Source organism: Somniosus microcephalus, chromosome 28, assembly GCF_052327205.1.
Source record: "Somniosus microcephalus isolate GS21.2 chromosome 28, FLI_Smic_1.0, whole genome shotgun sequence".
Lineage (NCBI taxonomy): Eukaryota > Metazoa > Chordata > Chondrichthyes > Squaliformes > Somniosidae > Somniosus > Somniosus microcephalus.
Window position 1 is genome coordinate 46,450,115 of NC_141014.1, and position 25,020 is coordinate 46,475,134.

The window sequence follows — 25,020 nt, forward strand, 5'->3', positions numbered from 1 at the left end:
GAGATTTCGCCAGACGTCCACCAAGTCGAGGGACCCGACCACGTCCATCAACTTCTCCACCGCCGCCGGGCTACGCAGGCGGCCGGTGCGGTCCCTTGCCTCGAGGGTGCAGTTAAAATCCCCCCCGAGGACGACGCACTCGCCCGCGTCGATGGAGCCCAGAAGAGTGGACACTTCTTCAAAGAAGCGCGCTTGCTGCGCACCGGCCCCAGGGGCGTACACGTTCACTAAATGGAACGGCACGCCCCCCAGGCGAACAGTGACCTGGAGCAAGCGGCCCGGCACGAGCTCCTTGACCCCCAAGATCTCCGGCTGAAAATGCGGGGCCAGCAAAATAGCCACCCCACTGGAAACATTGGAGAGGTGACTCATGCTGACCCCTCCTTGCCACTCCAGGAGCCACGTGGCCTCGTCTCCCGGAACAGTGTGGGTTTCTTGCAGGAAGCACACCGCATACTTCCCGTCCCGAAGGACCGAAAAGTTATTAAATCTGCGGCTAGCTTTCCTGCTGCCGTTGATGTTGAGGCTGGCTATGGTTATCTTCATTCCAGAAGCATAATCCAACCCCTACTTAACACTAACGGGGGAAGGGAGGGCGGCCGCTAGTCGACCGCCACTCCCTTTGCAGCCCAGTGAGGAAGGACCGGAACTGACGCAGCTCGAGCGGGTCCACGCCCGCGTCCGCGACCATGGTCTTGAAGGCGACGCGGGCCGACCCGACGAGCAGCGCCAGCCCCGACAATCTATCGAGGGCCAGCCGGGTCCTTTGACGACCCTGGCACGTGGCCACAAAGTCCCGGAGATCCTCAATGGGAATGAGGGGGGTCCCGGCGAGGGGCGTGAGACCCTCCATCTCCTCATCAGCGATGGAGTCGCATTCCTCCTCCGCCCCCACCACCGAGTCCCCCTCCTCTTCCGGGGGGTCGCCACCGGCGGCCGACCCGTCCGCCACGCGGAGCGCAGCGAGCGGCTCGGCCGCGACGGCCGGCCCCGCCTCCGCCCGGATCCCACCCCCAGGATCGGTAGCGGAGGATTCCTCCCTGGGCTCCTCTAGGGGCGCCGGGCCAGAAGACGGCGGCGGTTCAGAGCCCCCCTCCGCCCCAGGCGCCAGAACGACCGGAGAGATCGGAGAGTACGTAAAAACGAACTCCTCCATGTCGCCCGGCGCCGGAGACAGAGACAGAGACAGAGGGCCCCCCTCTTCCGCGCCACCGGCCTCCGACCCAGCAGATGGGGTAATTTCTGTCAACCCCTGGACGAGGTCGAGCAGCACCTGGGAGACGACCGGGTCACTTTGGGCGAGCTCATTATCCGAGGACTCGCCCGACCCGGACCCCAGGCCGCCCGACCCGTCGAGGGGCAGCGGTACCGATAAGGGGTCTACTTCTGCCGCGGGTTGCTCCGCGACCCCCCCCACGGGCAGGGTCTCGTCCCCATCCCCGGGAGGCACGAGCTGGGCAGACACCTCTGCCTCAGCCCCCCTAGGGACAGGCGACCCCTGCCGTTCGCCCGTGATGGTATTAGCGGTGGGGTGGGGCGCAGTACCCGCGGCGGGTGACGGCTCCCCCTGACCGGAGGGACCTTCCTCCTCCCGGTCCTCCTCCTCATCCAGGGGGTCGCGCCTTCTTTTAAGTGCGGAGGGGTAGAGGGAGACCTCCATTTCCGCAGAGGCCACCCCTGCTCCCTCCGGTGGAGCGAGTTCTTCGGGTCCCCCGGGCCCGAGCCCGGCCGCAGATTCTGGCGCTACCGCCTCGGCGGTCGCGGCCACAGGCTCGGGCACGAGGGCCCCCCGCACTCCGCGATTAGCGCGGCGACGCTCTCTGGCGTCAGGGGTTCCATATTGTGGGGCACGCCCTCCTCGGGGGGACCCGCCCTCCGGTATTTGCTTTTCCCCTGCGCCTTCTTCCCGACCGGACAAACCTCCCCCCCCCCGCCGGAGGCCAGGATGGCATCAACCTCCGACGACGACCGCACCCCGGTGGTATTTGTTTGAGGGGGGGCACGGCTAGACCCGGGGGGAGGAGCGGCGGCGGCGCCAGCTACGGCCACGCCAGACGATCTGGCGGCCTTGGAGGCGGGGCAGTTCTTACGGATCTGCCCCACCTCCCTGCAGGCGTGGCACCGCACGCCGTCCGTCGTGTAGAAGACGCGGTACGGGGTCCCCTCGTGGAGGACTGTAAAGGCCCCGTCCATCTCCCCCTCCCGCGCCAGCTGGATAAAGGCCTGGCGCCGGAAGGAGAAGACATGGCGAAGGCTGGGTTCCCGGAATCCGAGCGGGATCGGCGTAATCCCCGACCTCACCTCCCCAAGTTGGTGCAAGTGGGGGAGGAGGAGCTCACCGGAGATGAAGGGCGGGATGTTAGACAACACGACCCTCTGCGCGGTGGCCTCAAGAGGGTCCACCGGCAGGAAGGTCCCGCCCACGGTGAGCCCCTGGGCGATGGCCAGGGCCACCGCCCGCTCGGACTCCAGGAAGAACACAGCCTTCCCATACATCCTCGAGGCGGCGAGGATGGCTGAAGGGCCGACAACCCCAGCCATCGCCTTCACACAATCCTCGATAGTCATGTTGGGGTGAGTGTAGCTCTTCACCCCGAGCTTCTTCGTAACAAGTCGGAACGGCGACAGGGCAGCGGAAGGAGCGGGAGCAGCCGCGGCTTTGGCCATCACCGCCGCATACGTTCTCGCTGGCCCCGTCACCGCCGAAGACGTCGAAGCCATACTGGGGTGATTTTTTGGGAGCTACACACACCCCAAGTCACAGGCCGTGTGGTATTAAGTGGCCTCAGTAAAAATGTAAGGTCTGCCACCGAGCAGAGGGAGTTTAAAGCCAATGGCCCGCCTCTCCCCTTGATGGAATGATTGGGAGAGGGGCCTCCTCCTCTCTGCTCAAAGTGGCTATTGGTGATTTTAAGGGAGGTGCCCTTTGAGAGAGACAAAAGAGAGGGATAAAGAGAGAGAGAGAGAGGGGGTGTGGGAAGGAGGGGGGGCCCGCAAAGGCAGGGTCACCACTCTAGGTGGTATTTGGTGGGTGGGTGTCAGCAGGGGTGCACTCCCCGATGGTAACAAAGTCTATGAAGATGATCTTCGGGCAGGGGGAGAAGATGTCTTCGCCTGGGTAGGCTGGAAAAAGCCGAGGCTCAGCCCCACACCAGGTCTTCTCGATGCAGGTAAGCGAGTAAGAGGCTTCACCTGGGCAGCTCCAGCCGACCCAGGCCAGGCTTTCCGGCCCGTCTTCTTTCCTCCCCCCGCCTAGAATACACAGTCTTTTGGGGAATGCCCAAAAAAGACACCCACCTACAGATGTTGGAAGTAACGATGCAGCTCCTCCCCTCCTTCCAAGTAGAAGTTGGCTGGTGTTCCTCTCCCCTCTCTCCCTCTCCTGAGATGGAGGCCTTTCCTCTCCTCCTCTCCCTCCAGGCACCTCAGTTGTAGATGGTCTGGCTGTTGGTGGACTGGTGCTTCTCCTTCTCCTCCCTGTCTGGTCAGGAGGCCACCACGCTCTTCTCTCCACCTGCAGCTCAGAGGAAGGCAGAGACAACCTGCAGCACTCAGAGCAAGCCAGAGAATGATTCAGGCCTCTAGATTACTGGTTCACTAAATTTACCACTAGGCTACTGTCCCCTTCCCTTGGGGTCCTTATTGCCTTGTCAGCCAATGACACTCATTTTTCAAAGTTCTGATCCTCTTTTTGTGAAAACATAAATTTAGACAAATAAAAACTGTAAATAAACCATTAAAACTGTAAATAAACCAATAACACTTCAAATAAACCTTAATAATCAAATTAAAATTTGGTTCTCCAGCCCAATTATGCACTCCAGTCCCCGCGGCGCCCACCGGTCACGAAAGTGATCGAGCGCGCCGGCGGACACCGCGTGCTCCAGCTCCAGGGCCACCCGGGCGCGAACATGGCCACGGAAGAGAGGGAGGCAATCCGGCCGGACGACCCCCTTTCAAAGTTCTGATTGGCTCTGGGCGTCATCTCCCCTCCTCCCTTTACTTGATTGGTGCTCTGAGAGGCTGCCACTTCTGATTGGGTATTGAGGAATGTCACTCATCACCTAGGCGGCCACGCCCTGGATTATCCAGCAGTATAAATACTAGGAGTTCGGGGGGTTGGTTGAATCCCAGCTTCTTACTTCAACAAAGTTTAGATTTAGCAATAAATAATAATAATTAGGATGGCTTCTCAAGTGTGTCAGAACTACCACAAGGACTGTGAGGATGCTGTCAACAAGCAGATCAACATGGAGCTCTATTCCTCCTATGTTTATCTCTCCATGGTGAGTCTTGTATTTCTGACCACTTCATAGTGGAGTCTATGTAATGTTACTTTACTAAATTCTGTGCTGTATCTAGCCCACCCCTCAATCTATGCACAGTAAATTCATTTTTAAAGCTATAATTAATATAATGCAATTGATCATCTTGTGCATTAATTAAAAAACTGCCTCTCTGGTCCTTGCAGTAACTGAACCATATTCTGAGTATGTTAATGATTCTCTTTCCTGGGCTCTTGTGAGTGTGGTGTTGAAGTTTATATTTGGAATACACTGCATTCAAAGTGTGTAAATCAGAATTGTTATCCTCACTTCTAAATCACTCCATGGCCTTTCCCTACTTTGCTTTTGCAATGAGGGGATGTAATCTTAAAATTAGAAGTAGCCCATTTAGGAGGGAAGTCAGGAGGTACTTTTTCACAAGGGTGGTGGAAATCTGGAACACTTTCTTTACCTGCTTTCTCCTCCCCCCACCTCCTAGCTGTGGATGCTGGGACAATTGGAGCTTTCAAGACAGATCGTTTTGTTGGGTAAGGGTCTCGAGGGGGATGGAGTAAAGCTACAGGTCAGCCATGATCAAATTGAATGGTGAAGTAGGCTTGAGTGGCTGAATGGCCTACTCCTGTTCCTAATATTCTTAATCTCCTAGTTTTAAGTATCAGTTTGTGCCCTTCTGTCTTTTATCTAACTCCCTTTGCTTTAATGGTGGTAAATCCTTCAGCCACTTTGACCCTACTCGGGAACTCTCCCTTAACTCCTCTGCTTTCCTACTTCTTGACCTTGACCAAGCACTTCAAATTCTGAAGGCTTATGAATCTTTATTCCTTGGTATCTGGTTCTCCTCTGAAATACCTTGATTAGTGTTGAAGGTGCCAAATTAATGCTGCTTGTGGTAATTTTAGTTCCATGGGATGAATGTAGCTAGTAAGACTCAGACCAGTGTCTCCTCTTTGATGTACTACATGAACTGTGCACTGTGACTAGACTTTAATGGGTTTGCTTCTAATGCCCCTTGGCAATAGCTCTGGGCCAATAATTGTAAGTTACTATTTAATCTGCTCCCACCACCCTTTCAGGCAGTTCATGCACTTGAGTTTGCTCATGTCTCCTCTTTTTTTTGCCATTTCCATTGGCCAGTTTCCCTATTGCTAGGGGTCAGACTGTCCACTCTACCAGGTTAGTGAAGTAAGTAGGCCTGTGCTAATGTACAACAAGTTCAGTGAGACTTGAACCCTTTGAAAGAAACCAAAATCCAGGTTGGCTTTATGTACAATACCCATGATAGGTCTGCTATGAGATACACAACGACTTTTCTGATCTCTCCATAGTCCTATTACTTTGACCGGGATGATGTTGCCCTGCGTCACTTTGCCGAGTTCTTCAAGGAGCAGTCACACGAGGAACGGGAGCACGCGGAGAAACTGATGAAATTCCAGAATCGGCGTGGAGGCCGAATCATCTTGGCGGACATCAAGGTTTGGCTCAATAAACGAGTGACCTTCTGTCTGGAACCCCTCGGACTGATTGTTTCAAATACTTTCTAAAGCAATTGGTTCTAATTTATAACAGGCCAAGTGGGTCCATGACAGAGTTTATACTCCACGAACCAGTTCCCACCGTGTGTCATCTAACCCTATCTGCATATTCTTTTATACACCTCTCCCTAGTACATATCTAGCTTCCCCTTAAATACATCTGTTATTTGACTCCAGTAGTTGTGTTGGCTTAATGCAGTAGTTCTATTTTCTTCAAACACATTGATTCACGGTAAGAGTAGACATTTGCACCCCTAATTTCCTTCAATACTTGTTTGTTTAATCCATTGTACAGTGAACTGTCTGTATTTCCCTTTCCAGAAACCAGCGCAGGATGAGTGGAGCAATGGTCTGGAGGCGATGCAGAGCGCTCTGCAGCTGGAGAAGAATGTCAACCAGAGTCTGCTGGATCTGCACAAACTCTCCACTGAGAGGACTGACGCTCATGTAAGTTCTTGATGCTGTAATGTGGGCATTTGTTAAATTGGAGGTGGTGGAACCTTGAGCCTATTCAAAAGATCTCCATGCCCAATAGCTTTTGTGTTGGTGCTTCTTAGGTTTTTGATTGGTGGGAGCTTGGCCTACTGTGGACATTGACCAGTAAATGTGTCCCAGTGATTCTAGGATCTATGCCCCTATTGTGCAGGAAGTTTAATCTAATGATGCAGTAATTCCATTAATCTCAATTGCACCACTAGACTGTCCTGCAGTCCAAGAGGATTAAACACTCAGGGGAAAGCTAGGATGTTCCTTCAAATCTGCTGCTGGACATAACTAGTTTCCCTCTTTTTCCAGTTGTGTGACTTCCTGGAGACCCACTACTTGGATGAGCAAGTGAAGATGCTCAAGAAGCTTGGAGATCACATCACCAACTTGAAGAGACTGGGAGCCGCTGAGAATGGCATGGGAGAGTACCTGTTTGACAAACACAGCCTGGCGGAAGAGTGACTGAAGTGACTGCAGGGATGAAGCCTATTGTGTTTAGTACTTGTATTTATAATTGTGTGCGAGACTCCTGTCCTGTAGGGAATGATGGCTTGTGACTTTGTACAAGAGCTGAGAGACCTGGACTCTTAATGTGAAATGTCACTAACTGTAAATAAACTGTTCAATATTGGACTGGATTTTGACTCTTTGGAACAAAAACTCCTAAAATTTACAGTTAGCATAACTTGGTGACATTTCCAGTATTACACTAGGCTGTGCAGCAGTGTTGTCATGGGATTTGGTCATAGAATGGTTATAGCACAGGAGGCCATTCGGCCTGTTGAGCCCGTACGGCTCTCTGCAGGAGCATTTCAGCTCATCCCACTCCCCCACCCTTTCTTCCTGTAGTCCTGCAATTTTTTTCTTTCTGGTATTTTCTAGTTCCCTTTTGAAAGCCACGATTGAATCAGCCTCCACCACCCTCCGGTAGTGCATTCTAGATCCTAACCACTCCCTGCATAAAAATGTTTTTCCTCATGTTGCCTTTGGGCCTCCTGCCAATTACCTTCAATTGGTGGCCTCTGGTTCTTGAACCTTCTGCCAATGGGAACAGTCATATGAATTTTTTTGCTGTGTTAATTTTACTATATTTAACTTGGATATTCAGGCACCGGTTGAAAGATCTCCATTCAATTGTATGTATTTCTTGCAAATACTTCAATCTTGTGTTGCAGACGAAGGGCAATGATTCAGCATCCACAGTGCTTTGGGGTAGAGAATTTCAAAGATATCTTACTAGGAAAGTGTGAATACCCTATTGGGCTTTGTTCTGGGACACCTCTCCTCCCCCACCATGGTTGACCAGCCTGCCAACACTCATGGTCTTGGGTAAGGTATTGAAGGATGAGGAATCCATGTGGAACTGTATTCCCACAAAATATAATCCTTCTGGAAGGAGTAAATGTATTTCATTAAATGAACAAAGTACAACCCCCAAGTTAAATAGATACTTTTCCTGAAACTCTTTTCCCCCCTCCCTGCCTGTTCCATCAATGTATAAACCCAATACCAGCAGCTCCTCCATAAATGAATTGATTGGTATTCAGGCCCATTGTGCAGTTCATACCAAATAGCAATCATCCTTTCCAAATCCTACTGCATCTCCATTTGTGTCCTTCACCCCCAGGAATGGATTCAACCGTTGATGATGCTGAAGCTACAACACGCCAGTGTTTACAAGCTAATTTAGGAACTTAGCTGAGAACTGCAGCGGGTGCAATGAAATTGCCATCTTCAGCCATTCCACGTTGATGTCTTTGCATCTCTCGGAGGCATTTCTGGGGTATCTGAGTTCCCCACATTTCACACGACGATGAGCCGCAATTCTACGAGTCGGGATGGGTTTGCGTGCTGACGGGTTTGATGGCTTCATGTTTCAGACAAAACAAAGTCTTCAGCTCACTCGATGTGAAAAACTTTACAGGCGCCCGTGTTTTAAGAATTACATCCAATTTACAGCACAGAAACAGGCCATTCGGCCCGACTGCTCCGTGCCAGGGTTTGTGCTCCACACGAGCCTCCTCCCGCCCTTCTTCATCTAATCCGATCAGCATATTCTTCTATTCCTTTCTTACAAACTTCCCCTTAAATGCATCTCTGCTCTTCGCCTCAACTACTCCATGTGGTAGTGAGTTCCACATTCTAACCACTGAAGAAGTTGCTCCTGAATCCCCTGTTAGATTTATTAGTGACTATCTTATAATTATGGCCCTGAGTTCTGGACTCCCCCACAAGCGAAAGCATTGCCTGCCTCCGTTCCGCGGCTATGTTCGCGCCCGGGTGGCCCTGGAGATGGAGCACGCGGTGTCCGCCGGCACGCTCGAGGCCTTCCGAGACCGGTGGGCGCCGCGGGGACTGGAGTGCATCGTCACCCCGGCCGATGTCATTCTAATCTAAGTTGATAAGCCTTATTTGACGTTTTCCTTAAATTTGCAGATAAATTGTACAACCAAAAGGAGGGACAACTGATCCCTGGCTGATGTTACTTTAATTTAAGTTGATAAACTTTATTTGACATTTTCTTAAGCTGCAGATAAATTGTGCAACCACAAAAGACCACAAGTGAAAGCATTTTCTTTCCATCTACCTTATCAAAACACCTTCATAATTTTAAAGACCTCTATTAGGTCACCCTTCAGCCTTCTTATTTCTAGAGAAAAGAGCCCCAGCCTGTTGTCATTCCTGATCGATATAACCTTTCAGTTCTGCTGTCATTCTTGTAAATCAAATGTGCACCTTCTCCAGTGCCTCTATATCCTTTTTGTAATATTCTCCTTAGAGCAGAGAAGGCGAAGGGGAGATTTGACAGAGGTGTTTAAAATCATGAAGGGTTTCGATAGAGTAAATAAAGAGAAACTGTTTCCAATGGCTGAAGTGTCGGTAACCAGAGGACACAGATTTAAGATGATTCGCAAAAGAACCAGAGGCGACAGGAGGAAAAACTTTGTTACACAAGGAGTGGTTAGGATTGGGAATGCGCTGCCTGATGGGGCGGTGGATACAGATTCAATAGTGGCCTTCAAAAGGGAATTGGATAAATACTTGAAGTAGAAAAAATTCCAGGTTCCTGGGGAAAGAGCGGGGGAGTGGGACTAACTGGATTGCTCTTTGAACGAGCCGGGACAGACTCGATGGGCCGAATGGCCTCCTTCTGTGCTGCACTATTCTATGATTCTATGGAGACCAGAACCGTGCACCGTACTCCAAGTGTAGTCTAACCGAGGTTCTATACCCATTTAACATGTTGAACTCGGGTGCGGTTCAGCTGCAAGCACTCCCCGCACTGAGGTCAGAACGGCACTAATGGTAACTGTTTGCATCTCACAAAATCTATGAGGTCGATGTTCACCCCACTCCGTGCCGATACATTTCCTTCAGTCTGACGACAAAGAAGTACAGCCCTGGTAGCAGCTCCCCGAGTGACGGGCTAGAAAATACACCCCTGTTTTTCTGGGAGAAATTCCTGTCTTTACATCCGAAGGGATTGTGTGATGGGGAGAAATATTTAATGGAAAGTCAAGCCTCATGGGTCCCGGTTCTACAGAATCTGAAAATGTGAATGAATAATACTCTGGTGTAGCTTCCATAACACACAAAGGTGTTTCCAATCAATTTATTCCATTTTTTGAATATTAATTCATGGGATGTGGGCGTCGCTGTCAACGGCCAGAATTTCTTGCCCGGCGCGAGTCTCCCTGGGGAAGGTGGTGGTGAGCCGCCTTCTTGAACCGCTGCAGTCCGAGCGGTGAAGGTACTCCCACAATGCTGTTAGGGAGGGAGTTCCAGGATTTTGACCCAGCGACGACGAAGGAACAATTGTAGGAAAATACATCGATAGCGAAGGATGATTCTCAGCACCTTGAGCTTTTCGAAAGCAGCAAATTGTCATTTAATTCAAATGAGAGCATCAAACAACGAGAGACTTTCCGATTTGAAGAAGGTCAAGGACCCCAAAAGCAGTGACATCACCGAGACTGATCTCCCAAACCTGCCGGTTTTCCATAGCTCTGATTGGCTCTGGGTCTCACCCTCCTCCCCCACACCCCCTCTCCTTTGATAATTGGTGCCTGGATTCAGGAAAGATTCCTGATTGGCTCTCAGTGATTGTCAATCATCATTGGTGATGTCATTCCTTGTTTGAATGCAGGCTGCCCCACTAGTATAAATACAAGAGCTTGGGTTAAAATGAGTCAGTTCTTGAATTGTCTAGGTGATAGTGAGCAGTAATAGTATAACAGATAATAGTGAAGATGGCCTCCCAAGTGCGTCAGAACTACCACAAGGACTGTGAGGATGCTGTCAACAAGCAGATCAACATGGAGCTCTATTCCTCCTATGTTTATCTCTCCATGGTGAGTCTTGTATTCCTTGTTGCTGTATTCTGAAAAGTTGGAAATTCTGCAGTTCCATGAACTGGTTTTAAACTATATTTCTCTTGACTTCCTTACCTGGGGAAGCAATCTTTGGGCAGTGAGTACTTCAGGGTGATCTTGTTGAGTTAATGGCTTGCTCCTTGTAGCAGCTGCACTCTGTTGACCAGGTTTAATATATGGAACGAGCTCAGCTGCTGCCTGAGTTTGTAACAGAAGAACACAAACCTAGTCAAGTGACTGTTGGTGCTTGTTGACATGAAACAAAGTTCAGTTTCAGTGGGGTGACTGTAGTGAGTGACATGTTGGCAGGTCCTCACTAGCTTTCTCTTTAACTGGAAGTGAAGTCCTGGGAATCCTGGTGTTGAAGCCTTGTTCACTCAGCCTAGATCTTTTGCACTACATTGTAGTGTAAAACTACTGGAATTGAGGAAGTTTCTCCTTCCATGCCCAATGTTAGTTTAGATTTGGAAAAATAAGCATTTATATAGTGCCTTTTGACTACCTCCCAAAGTGCTTTGTAGCCACCTGTTATGTGGGAAATGGAGCAGCCAATTTGTGCACAGTAAGCTCCCACAAACAATGAGAATGATCAGATCATCTGTTTTAGTGGTGTTGGTTGAGGGATAAATATTGTCCTGGGAAACTGGTGAGAACTCCCCTGTTCTCTGAAGTAGTCCCTTGAGATCTTTCACATCCACCTGAGGACAGACAGGGCCTCTGTTTAACATCTCATCTGAATGACAGGAAGTAGAGGAGGTGCTACTTACCCAGCAGTAGAGTTTAGTTTGACTGGACATGAAATATAATCCTCAACATTAGTTTATAGTTTTGTGTTATTTGCTAGTTGAATCTTTCATCCTGGTTTTTTTATTGGGAGGAGAAGCTGTCCAACATGTTCAGATTAGTTAACCAATGGCATCTTGAGGCTTAAGGGATATGGGGAGAAAGCAGGGACAGGGTACTGAATTTGGATGATCAGCCATGATCTCATTAAATGGCGGAACATGCTCGAGGGGCCGAATGGCCTACTACTGCTCCTATCTTTTTTTATATCTCTTTTTGCAAGATTAAGAACTCTCTAACTAGATAAGCATAATAATCTTGCATTGTATTTGAAGATCTAGGTCTGATGAAGCTGTTTAAAATTCTCTCCACAGTCCTATTACTTTGACCGGGATGATGTTGCCCTGCGTCACTTTGCCAAGTTCCTCAAGGAGCAGTCACATGAGAAACACGAGGATGCTGAGAAATTGATGAAATTCCAGAATCGGCGTGGAGGCCGAATCATCTTGGAGGACATCAAGGTTGGATTCAATAAATGAGTGGCCTTCTGTTGGGATCCCCTTGTTTCTAAAGCAATTGGTTCCAATTTGATTCCATGGTTCTGGTGGCTTAATGCAGTAATTCTATATTCCTGTGACACATTGGTTCATGGTAACATGGAATTCTGGCTGCATTTCACCCCTGTTTTCCTTGTGCTGTCTTGTGTATTTTTGTTTAATTCATTGTAAGTGAACTGTGACTTTCCCCTTCAGAAACCAGAGCAGGATGAGTGGAGCAATGGTCTGGAGGCAATGCAGAGAGCTCTACAGATGGAGAAGAATGTCAACCAGAGTCTGCTGGATCTGCACAAACTCTCCACTGGGCACACCGACCCTCATGTAAGTTCTTAATGTGGGTTGTTGGGTGTGTTGGAGGTGGTGGAACCTTCCTGTCCTTGAGCCTATTCAATATTCCCCATGCCCAATTGCTTTGTGTTGGTGTCTCTCCTGGGTCCTTAAGTGGGTTGGGGAGAGGACTGGACAGTTGGCCTAATGTGGACATTGAGAATAAAGCTGTTGGTGTTCTTAGCATCTATTGTACAGGAATTACTGGTTCATTGGAGCAAATTTACATCATCTCAATTACACCACTTGACTATCCTCCAGTCCAAGAGGATTAAAATCCCAACTCTAGGGTGGGGGGAGATCATGTTCCTTGATATCTGCTACTGGCCATAACTAGTTTCACTTTGTTTCTTTTCTTTCAGTTGTGTGACTTCCTGGAGACCCACTACTTGGATGAGCAAGTGAAGATGATCAAGAAGCTTGGAGCTCACATCACCAACTTGAAGAGACTGGGAGCCCCTGAGAATGGCATGGGAGAGTACCTGTTTGACAAGCACAGCCTGGGGGAGAGTGACTGAAGCTTATTGTGTTCAGTACTTGTGTTTGTATAATTGTGGGGGAGACCCTGTCCTTCAGGGATGGGTTGTGTGACTTTGTACAAAGAGCTGTGAGACTGTCACTAACTATAAATAAACTGTTCAACATTGGACTGGATTTTGTCTCCTTGTAAATTTGAGTGGTTGCTTATTTTCTGATTAACATTTGGTTGTCTTCAGACAAGAGCTACACTGGGCTGTGTTTACACAGAATGCGAGAGGTTGCAGCCCCTCTTTCATTATTTGAAGGGGCTGCTCAATTTTTGGCTGCACTTCAGTCCCACGCTCTTGATCTTCGGTCACCCGGTGCGGAGGGAGCAGGCAGATTGGAGCACCTCCTCGTAGGACTGTTCCTGGGCCTTCCCAAAAAGGCCATTAACTGGTCCAAGCAGCGGGCGGTCGAGGGAGTTCTTCGGCTCACCTGCCTTCCTCTCTTCTGTGGCCATGTTTGTGCCCGGTTCTCCCTGGAGATGGAGCACGCGGTGTCTGCCAGCGCGCTCGAGCCCTTCCATGACCGGTAGGGACTGGAGTGCATCATCACGCCCAACAACCACATTTTAATTAAGTTTCATTTGATGCTTTAAGTTGCAGACAATTTGTTTAAACACCCAATCTAGTCTAGCGGCATTGCCCTAATTCAAATCGGAGTTCCAACTGGCCTTTATGCGATTCCTTTCTTGAAGAAAATTTGTGGGGGTGGCGGGGGGAGATGAATACTCTCTTCATGGAGTCCCATTGGCCTAGAACCACACTGGACTATGTTCCAACTGCCAAAGCTGCCACTTCTAAGCCTAATGGAGAGTTGGAGAATAGAGCAAGGTAACTACAGGATAACCAATTAGAGACTTGGTCACAGTGTTAGAGCTTTGAGTTTTGACCTACCTTGGGTGAAAATCCAAGGTTCTTCTCAACATGCCTGTATCACATGAACACGTGTCAGTCCACTAGTCCCACTTTTCCTTACTTCATCTTTAATTCAATAGTATTCCACCTTTGATGCACTTTCTTAGCCTGTTCTTTGCTGTTGATCCCACAGTGTTTTGATCCTAGCGGGAGCACGAGGTATCTACGAAATCCCAGCACTGTCCTTCCCTCGCCAGATTTAGGGAAACGCTAGTAACTCTCATCTCAATGATTTACTGGACTTCCTGTTCCACCAGAGAAGATTCAACAGTCTCCTCGCCTCTTTGCATTTGTACTTTCCTCCTGGACAGTCAAACATCGAGAGATTAATCACTGAAACAAGTCTATACCAGATAGTCTCTTCTCACAAGTGGGACAATATCTACACAACCAGCACTACACACAGTGATTGCCAGCAACTGGGTCCAGACAGCAGGGGGTCGTTCGGCCCGACTGCCTGTCTCTTGTTCGTGCCCGGGTGGCCCTGGAGATGGAGCACGTAGTGTCCCCGGCACGCTTGAGGCCTCCCGCGGGGACTGGAGTGCATCGTCACCCCCCGGCAACCAAATTTCAATTTAATTTGTTAAGTTTCACTTATTGTTTTGAGTTTAGTTACAGTCTGTTTGTTTATTGGTTACTCAAAAAGAGTACACCCAGTGATTGCCTCTCTCTTCCTGCAATCCCCCCAATCCCGTCAGCTTAACTCAAACATCCTTTCCCCGGCGGATAGACCAGACTTACCCCAGTACATGTCAAATACATGGAATGTACTCGTGCAAAAGGTAATATTTAAAACATTACAAAAACACACATACGCAGTTAACCATCATTTAAAGCTGGCATAAATCTAATAATGGGGGTGAGGCGGACCTACAAATACAAAGGGATCGGGATAGGTGGGTGGAAAATGGCATATAATGTGGGAAAATACAAAAGAATGAGACTCGGTAAAAGAAAGACTTGCGTTTCTATAGTGCCTTTTACGACCACCGGATGTCTCAAAGCACTTTACAGCCAATGAAGTACTTTTTGAAGTGTAGTCACTGTTGTAATGTAGGAAGCATAGCAGCCAATTTGCACACAGCAAGCTCCCACAAACAACAATGTGATAATGACCAGATCATCTGTTTTTGTTATGTTGGTTGAGGGATTAATATTAAAAGAAAGCACAATTTACACTTCATCTAGAGCCATCCTTTGTTTCTTAACCTGTCCCATTACCATCTCCCTTTGCCTTGAATATCTCTCAATGTCTCTTAATCTCTCCTGCCGTCCATCCTATCACAGACCGTCCCTTTTGTTCTTTCGTCCCCTCCCCCCATTCCCAGCCTCTTCACTTGCTTAAGAATCTGTTCCATTTCCGGCTTTTTTCCTAGTTCTGACGAAAGGTCATAGACCTGAAACGTTGACTCTGTTTCTCTCTTCACAGACGCTGCCTGACCTGCCGAGTGTCTCCGGCATTTTCTGTTTTTATTTGAGGGATAAATAGGACAACCCAGCCTATCCAATCTTTCCTCATAGCTAAAATTCTTCAGCCCAGGCAACATCCTCGTAAATCTCCTCTATACCCTCTCTAGTGCAATCACATCCTTCCTGTAATGTGGTGACCAGAACTGCACGCAGTACTCTAGCTGCGGCCTAACCAGTGTTTTATACATTTCAAGCATAACCTCCCTGCTCTTATATTCTATGCCTCGGCTAATAAAGCAAGTATCCCGTATGCCTTCTTAACCACCTTATCTACCTGTCCAGCTAACTTCAGAGATCTGTGGACATGCACTCCAAGGTCCCTCTGATCTTCTGCACTTCTCAGTGTCCTACCATTTAACCCTTGCCTTGTTAGCCCTCCACAAATGCATGACCTCACACTTCTCCAGATTGAATTCCATTTGCCACTGTTCTGCCCACCTGACCAGTCCATTGATATCTTCCTGCAGTCTTCAGCTTTCTTCATTATCAACCACACAGCCAATTTTTGTATCATCTGCAAACTTCTTAATCATACTTCCTACATTCAAGTCTAAATCATTGATATATACCACAAAAAGCAAAGGACCCATTACTGAGCCCTGCGGAGCCCCACTGGAAACAGCCTTCCAGTCACAAAAACACCCTTCGACCATTACCCTTTGTTTCCTGCCTCTGAGCCAATTTTGGATCCAACTTGCCCCTTTGCCTTGGATCTCATGGGCTTTTACTTTTGTGACCAGTCTGCCTTGCAGGACCTTATCAAAAGCCTTGCTAAAATCCATATAGGCTACAACAAACGCACTACTCTCATCGACCCTCCTTGTTACCTCCTCAAACAATTCAATGAAGTTAGTCAGACATGACCTTCCCTTAACGTATCCATGCTGACTGTCCCTGATTAATCTGTGTCTAAATGAAGATTTATCCTGTCGCTCAGAAATGTTTCCAATAATTTTCCCAACACCGAGGTTAGGCTGACTGACCTGTAATTATTCAGTCTATCCCATTCTCCATTTTTAAACTTCTTCTTCTTCTTCGGCAGTCCCTCCGAACCGAGGATGACTTGCTTCCACATTAAAAACGAGTTCTCAGGTGACTGATGAGTCCAATGCGGGACCTACAGTCTCTGTCACAGGTGGGGCAGACGGTGGTCGAAGGGGCGGGTGGGTGGGGTGCTTGGGTTGACGTGCGCTCCTTGCGCTGCCTGCGCTTGGCTTCCACTTGCTCCCGGCGAAGAGACTCGATGTGTTCGGCGCCTTCCCGGATTCTTCGACTCCACTTTGTGCGGTCTTGGGCCAGGGATTCCCAGGTGTCGGTGGGGATGTGACACTTTTTCGAGGAGGCTTTGAGGGTGTCCTTGAAGCCTTTCCTCTGCCCACCTGGGGCTCTCTTGCCGTGCCGGAGCTCCGAGTAGAGCGCTTGTTTTGGGAGTCTCGTATCGGGCATGCGGACAATGTGACCCGTCCATCGGAGCTCATCGAGCGTGGTCAAAGCTTCGATGCTGGGGATGTTGGCCTGAGCGAGATCATTGACGTTGGTGCGCCTCTCCTGCCAATGGATTTGCAGGATCTTGCAGAGGCAGCGTTGGTGGTACCTCTCCCGTGCTTTGAGGTGACTGCTGTACATGGTCCCATTTCAAACATCGGTACCACGTTAGCAGTCCTCCAGTCCTCTGCCAGAGAAAATTGGAAAATGATGGTCAGAGCCTCTGCTATTTCCTCTCTTACTTCTGAGCGCTTGTGTTTGTCACATTCATCACACGCTCTTTCAATTCTCCTGACCCGCTTTGCAGACTCACTGATTTGGTTGGATGTTGCCTCAAACCCGCAGATACCTGAAAATGACCAACCCACTGAACCACGCAGAACTATTAAAAAGACACTGACTCGCAAACAACGGAGGATTCAATTAACCCGGGCAAGGTGGCCCTCAACTGGTCCAGGCAGAGTGCGGTCGATGGGGGGGGTGTTCGCTCCAGCTGCCCGCCTCCCTTCTGCGGCTACAACCAATGCCTGGGTGTCCCTGAAGAGGGAGCACGCGGTGTCTGACGGTTCCCTTTGAGGCTTTCCATAACCGGTGGGCACCAGAGGGACTGGAGTGCAGAGTGGATCCAGGGAACTCAATTATAATTTTAAAGGTTTTTATGTTGGTTTTGTCATAATTTGGAACTTATTGTTTGTGCCCCTTTAAAAAGGGGCCACTTATGGTTTCCTCTTGTGTTAAACCAATAAAAATACATTAAACAAATACACTAACAAAAAACCCAGAAACAAGACTTAACCCATTAAATTAAAGTTTGGTTGTTTAAACCAATTATGCACTCCAGTCCCCGCGGCGCCCACCGGTCACGAAAGAGCTCGAGCTCGCCGGCGGACACCGCGTGCTCCATCTCCAGGGCCACGCGGCCGCGAACGTGGCCGCGGAAGAGAGGGAGGCAATCCGGCCGGTCCACTTATGGTTTAAGTGTTTCTGATTGATGATTTAATCGTCCCAATCGATTAGTCTAAAGATAAGCCTGTGATTCCAGATATTCAAACTGTGTTTGAGAAAAGTCAGGGCGATTGGGATCCTTCTTTTTTTCCTATAAATTTAAATTCCCCAGCTGCTGTGGGAATTTAAACCCAGGTCTTTCAGATCATTAGTTCAAGGCCTCTGGATGACTAGTTCAGTAACTTAACCACTAGGCTACCATTCCCTGCCCTTGGGGTCCTTATTGCCTTGTCAGCCAATGACACTCATTTTTCAAAGTTCTGATTGGCTCTGGGAGTCATCTCCCCTCCTCCCTTTACTTGATCCTCTTTTGGTAAAACCATAAATTTAGACACATAAAAACTGTAAATAAACCATTAAAACTGTAAATAAACCAATAAAACTGTAATAACCCAATAAAACTTCAAATAAACCTTAATAATCAAATTAAAATTTGGTTCTCCAGCCCAATTATGCACTCAAAGTTCTGATTGGCTCTGGGAGTCATCTCCCCTCCTCCCTTTACTTGATTGGTGCTCTGAGAGAGGCTGCCACTTCTGATTGGGTATTGAGGAATGTCTCTCATCATCTAGGCGGCCACGCCCTGGATTATCCAGCGGTATAAATATTAGGAGTTTGGGGGGTTGGTTAAATTCCAGCTTCTTACTTCAACGAAGTTTAGATTTAGCAAAAAATAATAATTAGGATGGCGTCTCAAGTGTGTCAGAACTACCACAAGGACTGTGAGGATGCTGTCAACAAGCAGATCAACATGGAGTTCTATTCCTCCTATGTTTATCTCTCCATGGTGAGTCTTGTATTTCTGACCACTTCACAATGGAGACTATGTAATGTTACTTTACTAAATTCTGTGCTGTGTCTAGCCCACCCCTCAATCTATGCACAGTAAATTCATTTTTTAAAGCTAAAATATAATGCAATTTATCATTTTGTGTGTCCATTAACAAACTGCCTCTCTGGTCCTTGCAGTAACTGAACCATATTCTGAGTATCTTAATGACTCTCTTTCCTGGGCTCTTGAGTGTGTTGTTGAAGTTTATATTTGAATGCAGAGTGTATTCCAATGTGTGGAAATCAGAATTGTTATCCTCACTTCTAAATCACTCCATGGCCTTTCCCTACTTTGCTTTTGCAATAAAGGGATGTAATCTTAAAATTAGAAATAGCCCTTTTTAGGAGGGAAGTCAGGAGGCACTTTTTCACAAGGGTGGTGGAGATCTGGAACACTTTTTTTTTTCTTTACCTGCTTTTCCCCCCCAGCTGTGGATGCTGGGACAATTGGAGCTTTCAAGACAGATGCTTTTCTTGGGTAAGTGCCTCAAGGGGGATGGAGTAAAGCTACAGGTCAGCCATGATCAAATTGAATGGTGGAGCAGGCTCGAGTGGCTGAATGGCCTACTCCTGTTCCTAATATTAACCTTAGTTTTAACTCTCAGTTTGTGCCCTTCTGTCTTTTCGCTAACTCCCTTTGCCGTACTGGTGGTAAATCCGTCAGCCACTTTGACCCTACTCGGGAACTCTCCCTTAACTCTGCTTTCCTACTTCTTGACCTTGACCAAGCACTTCAAATTCTGAAGGTTTAGGAACCTTTATTCCTTGGTATCTGGTTCTCCTCTGAAATGCCTTGATTAGCGTTGAAGGTGCCAAATTAATGCTGCTTGTGGTAATTTTAGTTCCATGGGATGAATGTAGCCAGTAAGATTCAGACCAGTTTCTCCTCTTTGATGTACTACATGAATTGTGTACTGTGACTAGACTCTACTTTAATGGGTTTGTTTCTAGTGCCCCTTGGCAATAGATCTGGGCCAATATTTGCAAGTTACTATTTAATCTGCTCCCACCACCCTTTCAGGCAGTGCATGCACTTGAGTTTCCTCCTGTAGCCTCTGGTTCTTTTGCCATTTCCATTGGCCAGTTTCCCTATTGCTAGGGGTAAGATTGTCCACTTGCTACCAGGTTAGTGAAGTAAGTAGGCCTGTGCTAGTTTCCATGTACCACAAGTTCAGTGAGAATTGAACCCTTTGAATTAAAGCAAAATCCAGGTTGGCTTTATGTACAATACCCATGATAGATCTGCCATGGGATACCCAACGACTTTTCTGATCTCTCCATAGTCCTTCTACTTTGACCGGGATGATGTTGCCCTGCGTCACTTTGCCGAGTTCTTCAAGGAGCAGTCGCACGAGGAACGGGAGCACGCTGAGAAACTGATGAAATTCCAGAATCGGCGTGGAGGCCGAATCATCTTGGAGGACATCAAGGTTTGGCTCGATGAACAAGTGACCTTCTGTCTGGGACCCGTAGACTGATTGTTTCAAATACTTTCTAAAGCCATTGGTTCCAATTTATAACAAACAGGCCATTTGGCCAAGTGGGTCTATGACAGAGTTTATACTCCACGAGCCATGCTTCATCTAACCCTATCTGCATATCGCTCTATACACCTCTCCCTAGTACTTATCTAGCTTCCCCTTAACTACATCTGTTATTTGACTCCAGTAGTTGTGTTGGCTTAATGCTGTAGTTCTATTTTCTTCTAACACATTGGTTCATGGTAACATTAGATATTTGCACCCCTAATTTCCTTCAATACTTGTTTGTTTGTTTATTCCATTGTACAGTGAATTGTCTGAATTTCCCTTTCCAGAAACCAGAGCAGGATGAGTGGAGCAATGGTCTGGAGGCGATGCAGAGAGCTCTGCAGCTGGAGAAGAATGTCAACCAGAGTCTGCTGGATCTGCACAAACTCGCCACTGTTAGGACTGACCCTCATGTAAGTTCTTGAAGCTGTAATGTGGGCATTTGTTAAGTTGGAGGTGGTGGTACCGTGAGCCTATTCAAAAGATCTTCACGCCCAATAGCTTTGTGTTGCTGCCTTTTAGGTTTTTGAGTGGTGGGAGGTTGGCCTACTGTGGACATTGACTAGTGAATGTGCCCCAGTGATTTTAGGATCTATGCCCCTATTCTGCAGGAAGTTTAATCTAATGATGCAGTAATTCCATTAATCTCAATTGCACCACAACACTATCCTGCAGTCCAAGTGGATTGAACTCTTTCGGGAAGCTAGGATGTTCCTTGAAATCTGCTGCTGGACATAACTAGTTTCCCTCTTTTTCCAGTTGTGCGACTTCCTGGAGACCCACTACTTGGATGAGCAAGTGAAGATGATCAAGAAGCTTGGAGATCACATCACCAACCTGAAGAGACTGGGAGCCTTTGAGAATGGCATGGGAGAGTACCTGTTTGATAAGCACACCCTGGGGGAAGAGTGACTAAACTGACTGCAGGGATGAAGCCTATTGTGTTTAGTACTTGTATTTATAATTGTGTGCGAGACGCCTGTCCTGTAGGGAATGATGGTTTGTGACTTTGTGCAAGAGCTGAGAGACCTGGGCTCTTAATGTGAAATGTCACTAACTGTAAATAAACTGTTCTATATTTGACTGGATTTTGTCTCCTTGTAAATTTTAGTGGTTTTTGTTCCAGTTAGCATAACTTGGTTACATTTCCAGTATTACACTGGGCTGTGCAGCAGTGTTGTCATGGGATTTGGTCATAGAATGGTTACAGCACAAGAGGCCTGTCGAGCCCATGCTGGCTCTCTGCAGGAGCACTTTGGCTAGTACTACACCCTGCCCTTTCTGTGGAGCCCTGCCATTTTATCCTTCAGGTACTTGTCTAATTCCCTTTTTGGAAACAGAGATTGAGTCTGCCACCATCACCCTCTCAGGCAGTGCATTCCACATCCTAACCACTCGCTGCGTTCAGTTTTTCCTCATGTTGTCTTTGGGCCCCCTGCCAATCACCTTAAATCTGTGTCCTCTGGTTCTCGACCCTTCCACCAATGGGAACAGTTCTATTTATTTTTTTGGCAGGGTAATTTTAATCTATTTAACTTTGATATTCTATGTATTTCTAAGAAATTCGTCGATCTTGTGTTGCAAACAAACTGCAATGCTGTAATGCAACAGCTTTAATGTACAAAGGTGTGTTCAGCCAAATGAGCTAATGGGACCAGGGACCCCTGAAGCTTGGTAAGAAGTAGGTTTTAGAGTCTTAAAGGAGGCAGCGAGGTTTAGGGAGGGTATTCCAAAGCTTGGGCTCTAGGCAGTTAAATAGAAGTACTTGCTGCCATGGTGATGAATATTCCCCCTGCCCTTGAGAGCTTGAGAGTTATAATTTAGCCATTACAATGAAATACAAGTTATAATAAACACAAGGATGATTTGCTGTGACTGTGTTCTGTCATTTCAGTCCAATGAAGAGAAAGCTCTGGTTTCGCATTCTCTAAGAATTATATTTTCCCTGGGGAAGAGCAGTTTGTATTCAGTAAACTGCTACAGATCCCCATCAGTCATTAGCGGGGGTAACTCCGTTAACAAACTCACCACTGCTGCTATAGCCTTTCTGGGCAGAGAAACAAATAACTGCTGCACAGACCAGCAATGTTGGAGCTCACTGAACTCATGATAAGGGGATTACAATTGATGAAGTGGTGGTGGAGGAGAATCAACAATTGCCATATCGGCTTGCTATCCACATAACATAATTAGAAGCAGGAGTTGGCCATGCAGCCCTTGAGCCTGCTCCACCATTCAATAAAATCATGGCTGATCTTCAATCTCACCTCTACTTTCCAGCCCGATCTCCATATCCCTTGATCACACTACAATCTAAAAATCTATCTCAGCCTTGAATATAGTTAATGATTCAGCATCCACAGCCCTTTGGGGTAGAGAATTTGAAAATATCTTACTGGGAAACTGTGAGTACCCTCCTGGGCTTTGTTCTGGGACCCCTCTCCTTCCCCCTCTCCCACCATGTTTGACTAACCTGCCAACACTCATGGTCTTGGGTAAGGTATTGAAGGACGAGGAATACGTGCGGAACTGTATTCCCACAAAATATAATCCTTCCGGAAGGAGTAAATGTATTTCATTAAATGCACAAAGTAAAACCCCCAAGTTAAATAGATACTTCTCCTGAAACTCTCTTCCCCCTCCCTGCCTGTTCCATCAATGTATAAACCCAATACCGGCAGCTCCTCCATAAATGTATTGATTGGTATTCAGGCCCATTGTGCAGTTCATACCAAATAGCAATCATCCTTTCCAAATCCGACTGCATCTCCATTTGTGTCCTTCACCCCCAGGAATGGATTCAACCGTTGATGCTGCAGCTGCAACACGCCAGTGTTTACACGCTAATTTAGGAACTTCGCTGAGAACTGCAGCGGGTGCAATGAAATTGCCGTCTTCAGCAATTCCACGTTGATGTCTTTGCATCTCTCGGAGGCATTTCTGGGGTATCTGAGTCCCCACATTTCACACGATGATGAGCCGCAATTCTACGAGTCGGGATGGGTTTGCGTGCTGACGGGTTTCATGGCTTCATGTTTCAGACAAAACAAAGTCTTCAGCTCACTCAATGTGAAAAACTTTACAGGCGCCCATGTTTTAAGAATTACATCGAATTTACAGCACAGAAACTGGCCATTCGGCCCGACTGCTCCGTGCCGGTGTTTATGCTCCACACGAGCCTCCTCCTGCCCTTCTTCATCTAATCCGATCAGCATATCCTTCTATTCCCTTCTTTCCAAACTTCCCCTTAAATGCATCTCTGCTCTTCGCCTCAACTACTCCTATGTGGTAGTGAGTTCCACATTCTCACCACTGAAGAAGTTGCTCCTGAATCCCCTGTTAGATTTATTAGTGACTATCTTATATTTATGGCCCTCAGTTCTGGACTCCCCCACAAGTGAAAGCATTTTCTTTCCATCTACCTTATCAAAACACCTTCATAATTTTAAAGACCTCCATTAGGTCACCCTTCAGCCTTCTTATTTCTAGAGAAAAGCGCCCCAGCTTGTTCAGTCATTCCTGATAGATATAACCTCTCAGTTCTGCTATCATTCTTGTAAATCAAATGTGCACCTTCTCCAGTGCCTCTATATCCTTTTTGTAATATTCTCCTTAGAGCAGAAAAGGCTAAGAGGAGATTTGATAGAGGTGTTTAAAATCATGAAGGGTTTCGAAAGAGTAAATAAAGAGAAACTGTTTCCAATGGCTGAAGGGTCGATAACCAGAGGACACAGATTTAAGATGATTAGCAAAAGAACCAGAGGCGACAGGAGGAAAAACGTTGTTACACAAGGAGTGGTTAGGATTGGGAATGCGCTGCCTGATGGGGCGGTGGATACAGATTCAATAGTGGCCTTCAAAAGGGAATTGGATAAATACTTGAAGTAGAAAAAAGTTCCAGGTTCCTGGGGAAAGAGCGGGGGAGTGGGACTAACTGGATTGCTCTTTGAACGAGCCGGGACAGACTCGATGGGCCGAATGGCCTCCTTCTGTGCTGCACTATTCTATGATTCTATGGAGACCAGAACCGTGCACCGTACTCCAAGTGTAGTCTAACCGAGGTTCTATACCAATTTAACACGTTGACCTCGGGTGCGGTTCGGCTGCAAGCACTCCCCGCACTGAGGTCAGAACGGCACTAATGGTAACTGTTTGCATCTCACAAAATCTATGAGGTCGACGTTCACCCCGCTCCGTGCCGATACATTTCCTACAGTCTGACTACAAAGAAGCACAGCCCTGGTTGCAGCTCCCCGAGTGACGGGCTAGAAAATACACAGAGAAACATAGAAGATTGGAGCATCAGTCGGCCATTCGGCAACTCGAGCCTGTTCAGCCATTTAATGAGATCGTGGCTGATCATCCAAATTCAGTACCCTGTCCCTGCTTTCTCCCCATATCCCTTGATCCCTTTAGCCTCAAGAAATATATTCAAATCCTTCTTGAATATATTTAATGAATTTTCCTCAACTGCCCTGTGTGGCAGAGAATGTCACAGGTTCACCACTCTCTGGGTGAAGAAATTCCTCCTCATTTCAGTCCTAAATGGCTTCCCACTTATCCTTAGACTGTGACCCCTGGTTCTGGACTCCCCGCCATTGGGAACTTGCCTGTTTTTTTCTGGAAGAGAAATTTCTGTCTTTACATCCGAAGGGATTGTGTGATGGGGAGAAATATTTAATGGAAAGTCAAGCCTCATGGGTCCCGGTTCTACAGAATCTGAAAATGTGAAATGAATAATACTCTGGTGTATGTTCCATAACACACAAAGATGTTTCCAATCAATTTATTCCATTTTTAGAATATTAATTCATGGGATGTGGGCGTCGCTGTCAACGGCCAGAATGTATTGCTCGGCGCGAGTCGCACTGGAGAAGGTGGGGGTGAGCCGCCTTCTTGAACTCCGTGCGGTGAAGG

The 25,020-nt window shown here is 47.6% G+C and overlaps 5 protein-coding genes across 5 annotated transcripts in view; all 5 read left to right on the forward strand.

Moving 5' to 3' along the window:
- Positions 1 to 12,998, forward strand: part of LOC147099742 (ferritin heavy chain, oocyte isoform-like) — a 53,303-nt gene extending 40,305 nt beyond the window's left edge. Inside the window, exons 2-4 of the mRNA XM_085969130.1 lie at positions 11,835 to 11,981; positions 12,213 to 12,338; positions 12,707 to 12,998. Coding sequence (XP_085825256.1) covers positions 11,835 to 11,981; positions 12,213 to 12,338; positions 12,707 to 12,862 — 429 coding nt within the window. The 3' untranslated portion in view covers positions 12,863 to 12,998. The remainder of the gene's footprint in view (positions 1 to 11,834; positions 11,982 to 12,212; positions 12,339 to 12,706) is intronic.
- LOC147099744 (ferritin heavy chain, oocyte isoform-like) lies at positions 3,165 to 7,378 on the forward strand. The gene is made up of 4 exons (XM_085969151.1): positions 3,165 to 3,170; positions 5,612 to 5,758; positions 6,140 to 6,265; positions 6,614 to 7,378. Exons 1-4 carry the CDS (start codon positions 3,165 to 3,167, stop codon positions 6,764 to 6,766), a joined length of 432 nt encoding a protein of 143 aa, XP_085825277.1. The 3' UTR covers positions 6,767 to 7,378.
- A 5,360-nt stretch (positions 12,999 to 18,358) lies between the features above and the next one.
- LOC147099745 (ferritin heavy chain A-like) lies at positions 18,359 to 20,052 on the forward strand. Its single transcript, XM_085969229.1, has 2 exons — positions 18,359 to 18,530; positions 19,858 to 20,052. The coding sequence occupies exons 1-2, from the start codon at positions 18,429 to 18,431 to the stop codon at positions 20,050 to 20,052; spliced, it is 297 nt and encodes a 98-aa protein (XP_085825355.1). The 5' UTR covers positions 18,359 to 18,428.
- A 339-nt stretch (positions 20,053 to 20,391) lies between these two features.
- Positions 20,392 to 21,680, forward strand: LOC147099746 (ferritin heavy chain-like). Its single transcript, XM_085969359.1, has 2 exons — positions 20,392 to 20,516; positions 20,863 to 21,680. The coding sequence occupies exons 1-2, from the start codon at positions 20,430 to 20,432 to the stop codon at positions 21,013 to 21,015; spliced, it is 240 nt and encodes a 79-aa protein (XP_085825485.1). The 5' UTR covers positions 20,392 to 20,429; the 3' UTR covers positions 21,016 to 21,680.
- A 3,267-nt stretch (positions 21,681 to 24,947) lies between these two features.
- Positions 24,948 to 25,020, forward strand: part of LOC147099747 (ferritin heavy chain, oocyte isoform-like) — a 412,482-nt gene continuing 412,409 nt past the window's right edge. The window contains exon 1 of the mRNA XM_085969230.1: positions 24,948 to 24,986. Coding sequence (XP_085825356.1) covers positions 24,948 to 24,986 — 39 coding nt within the window. The remainder of the gene's footprint in view (positions 24,987 to 25,020) is intronic.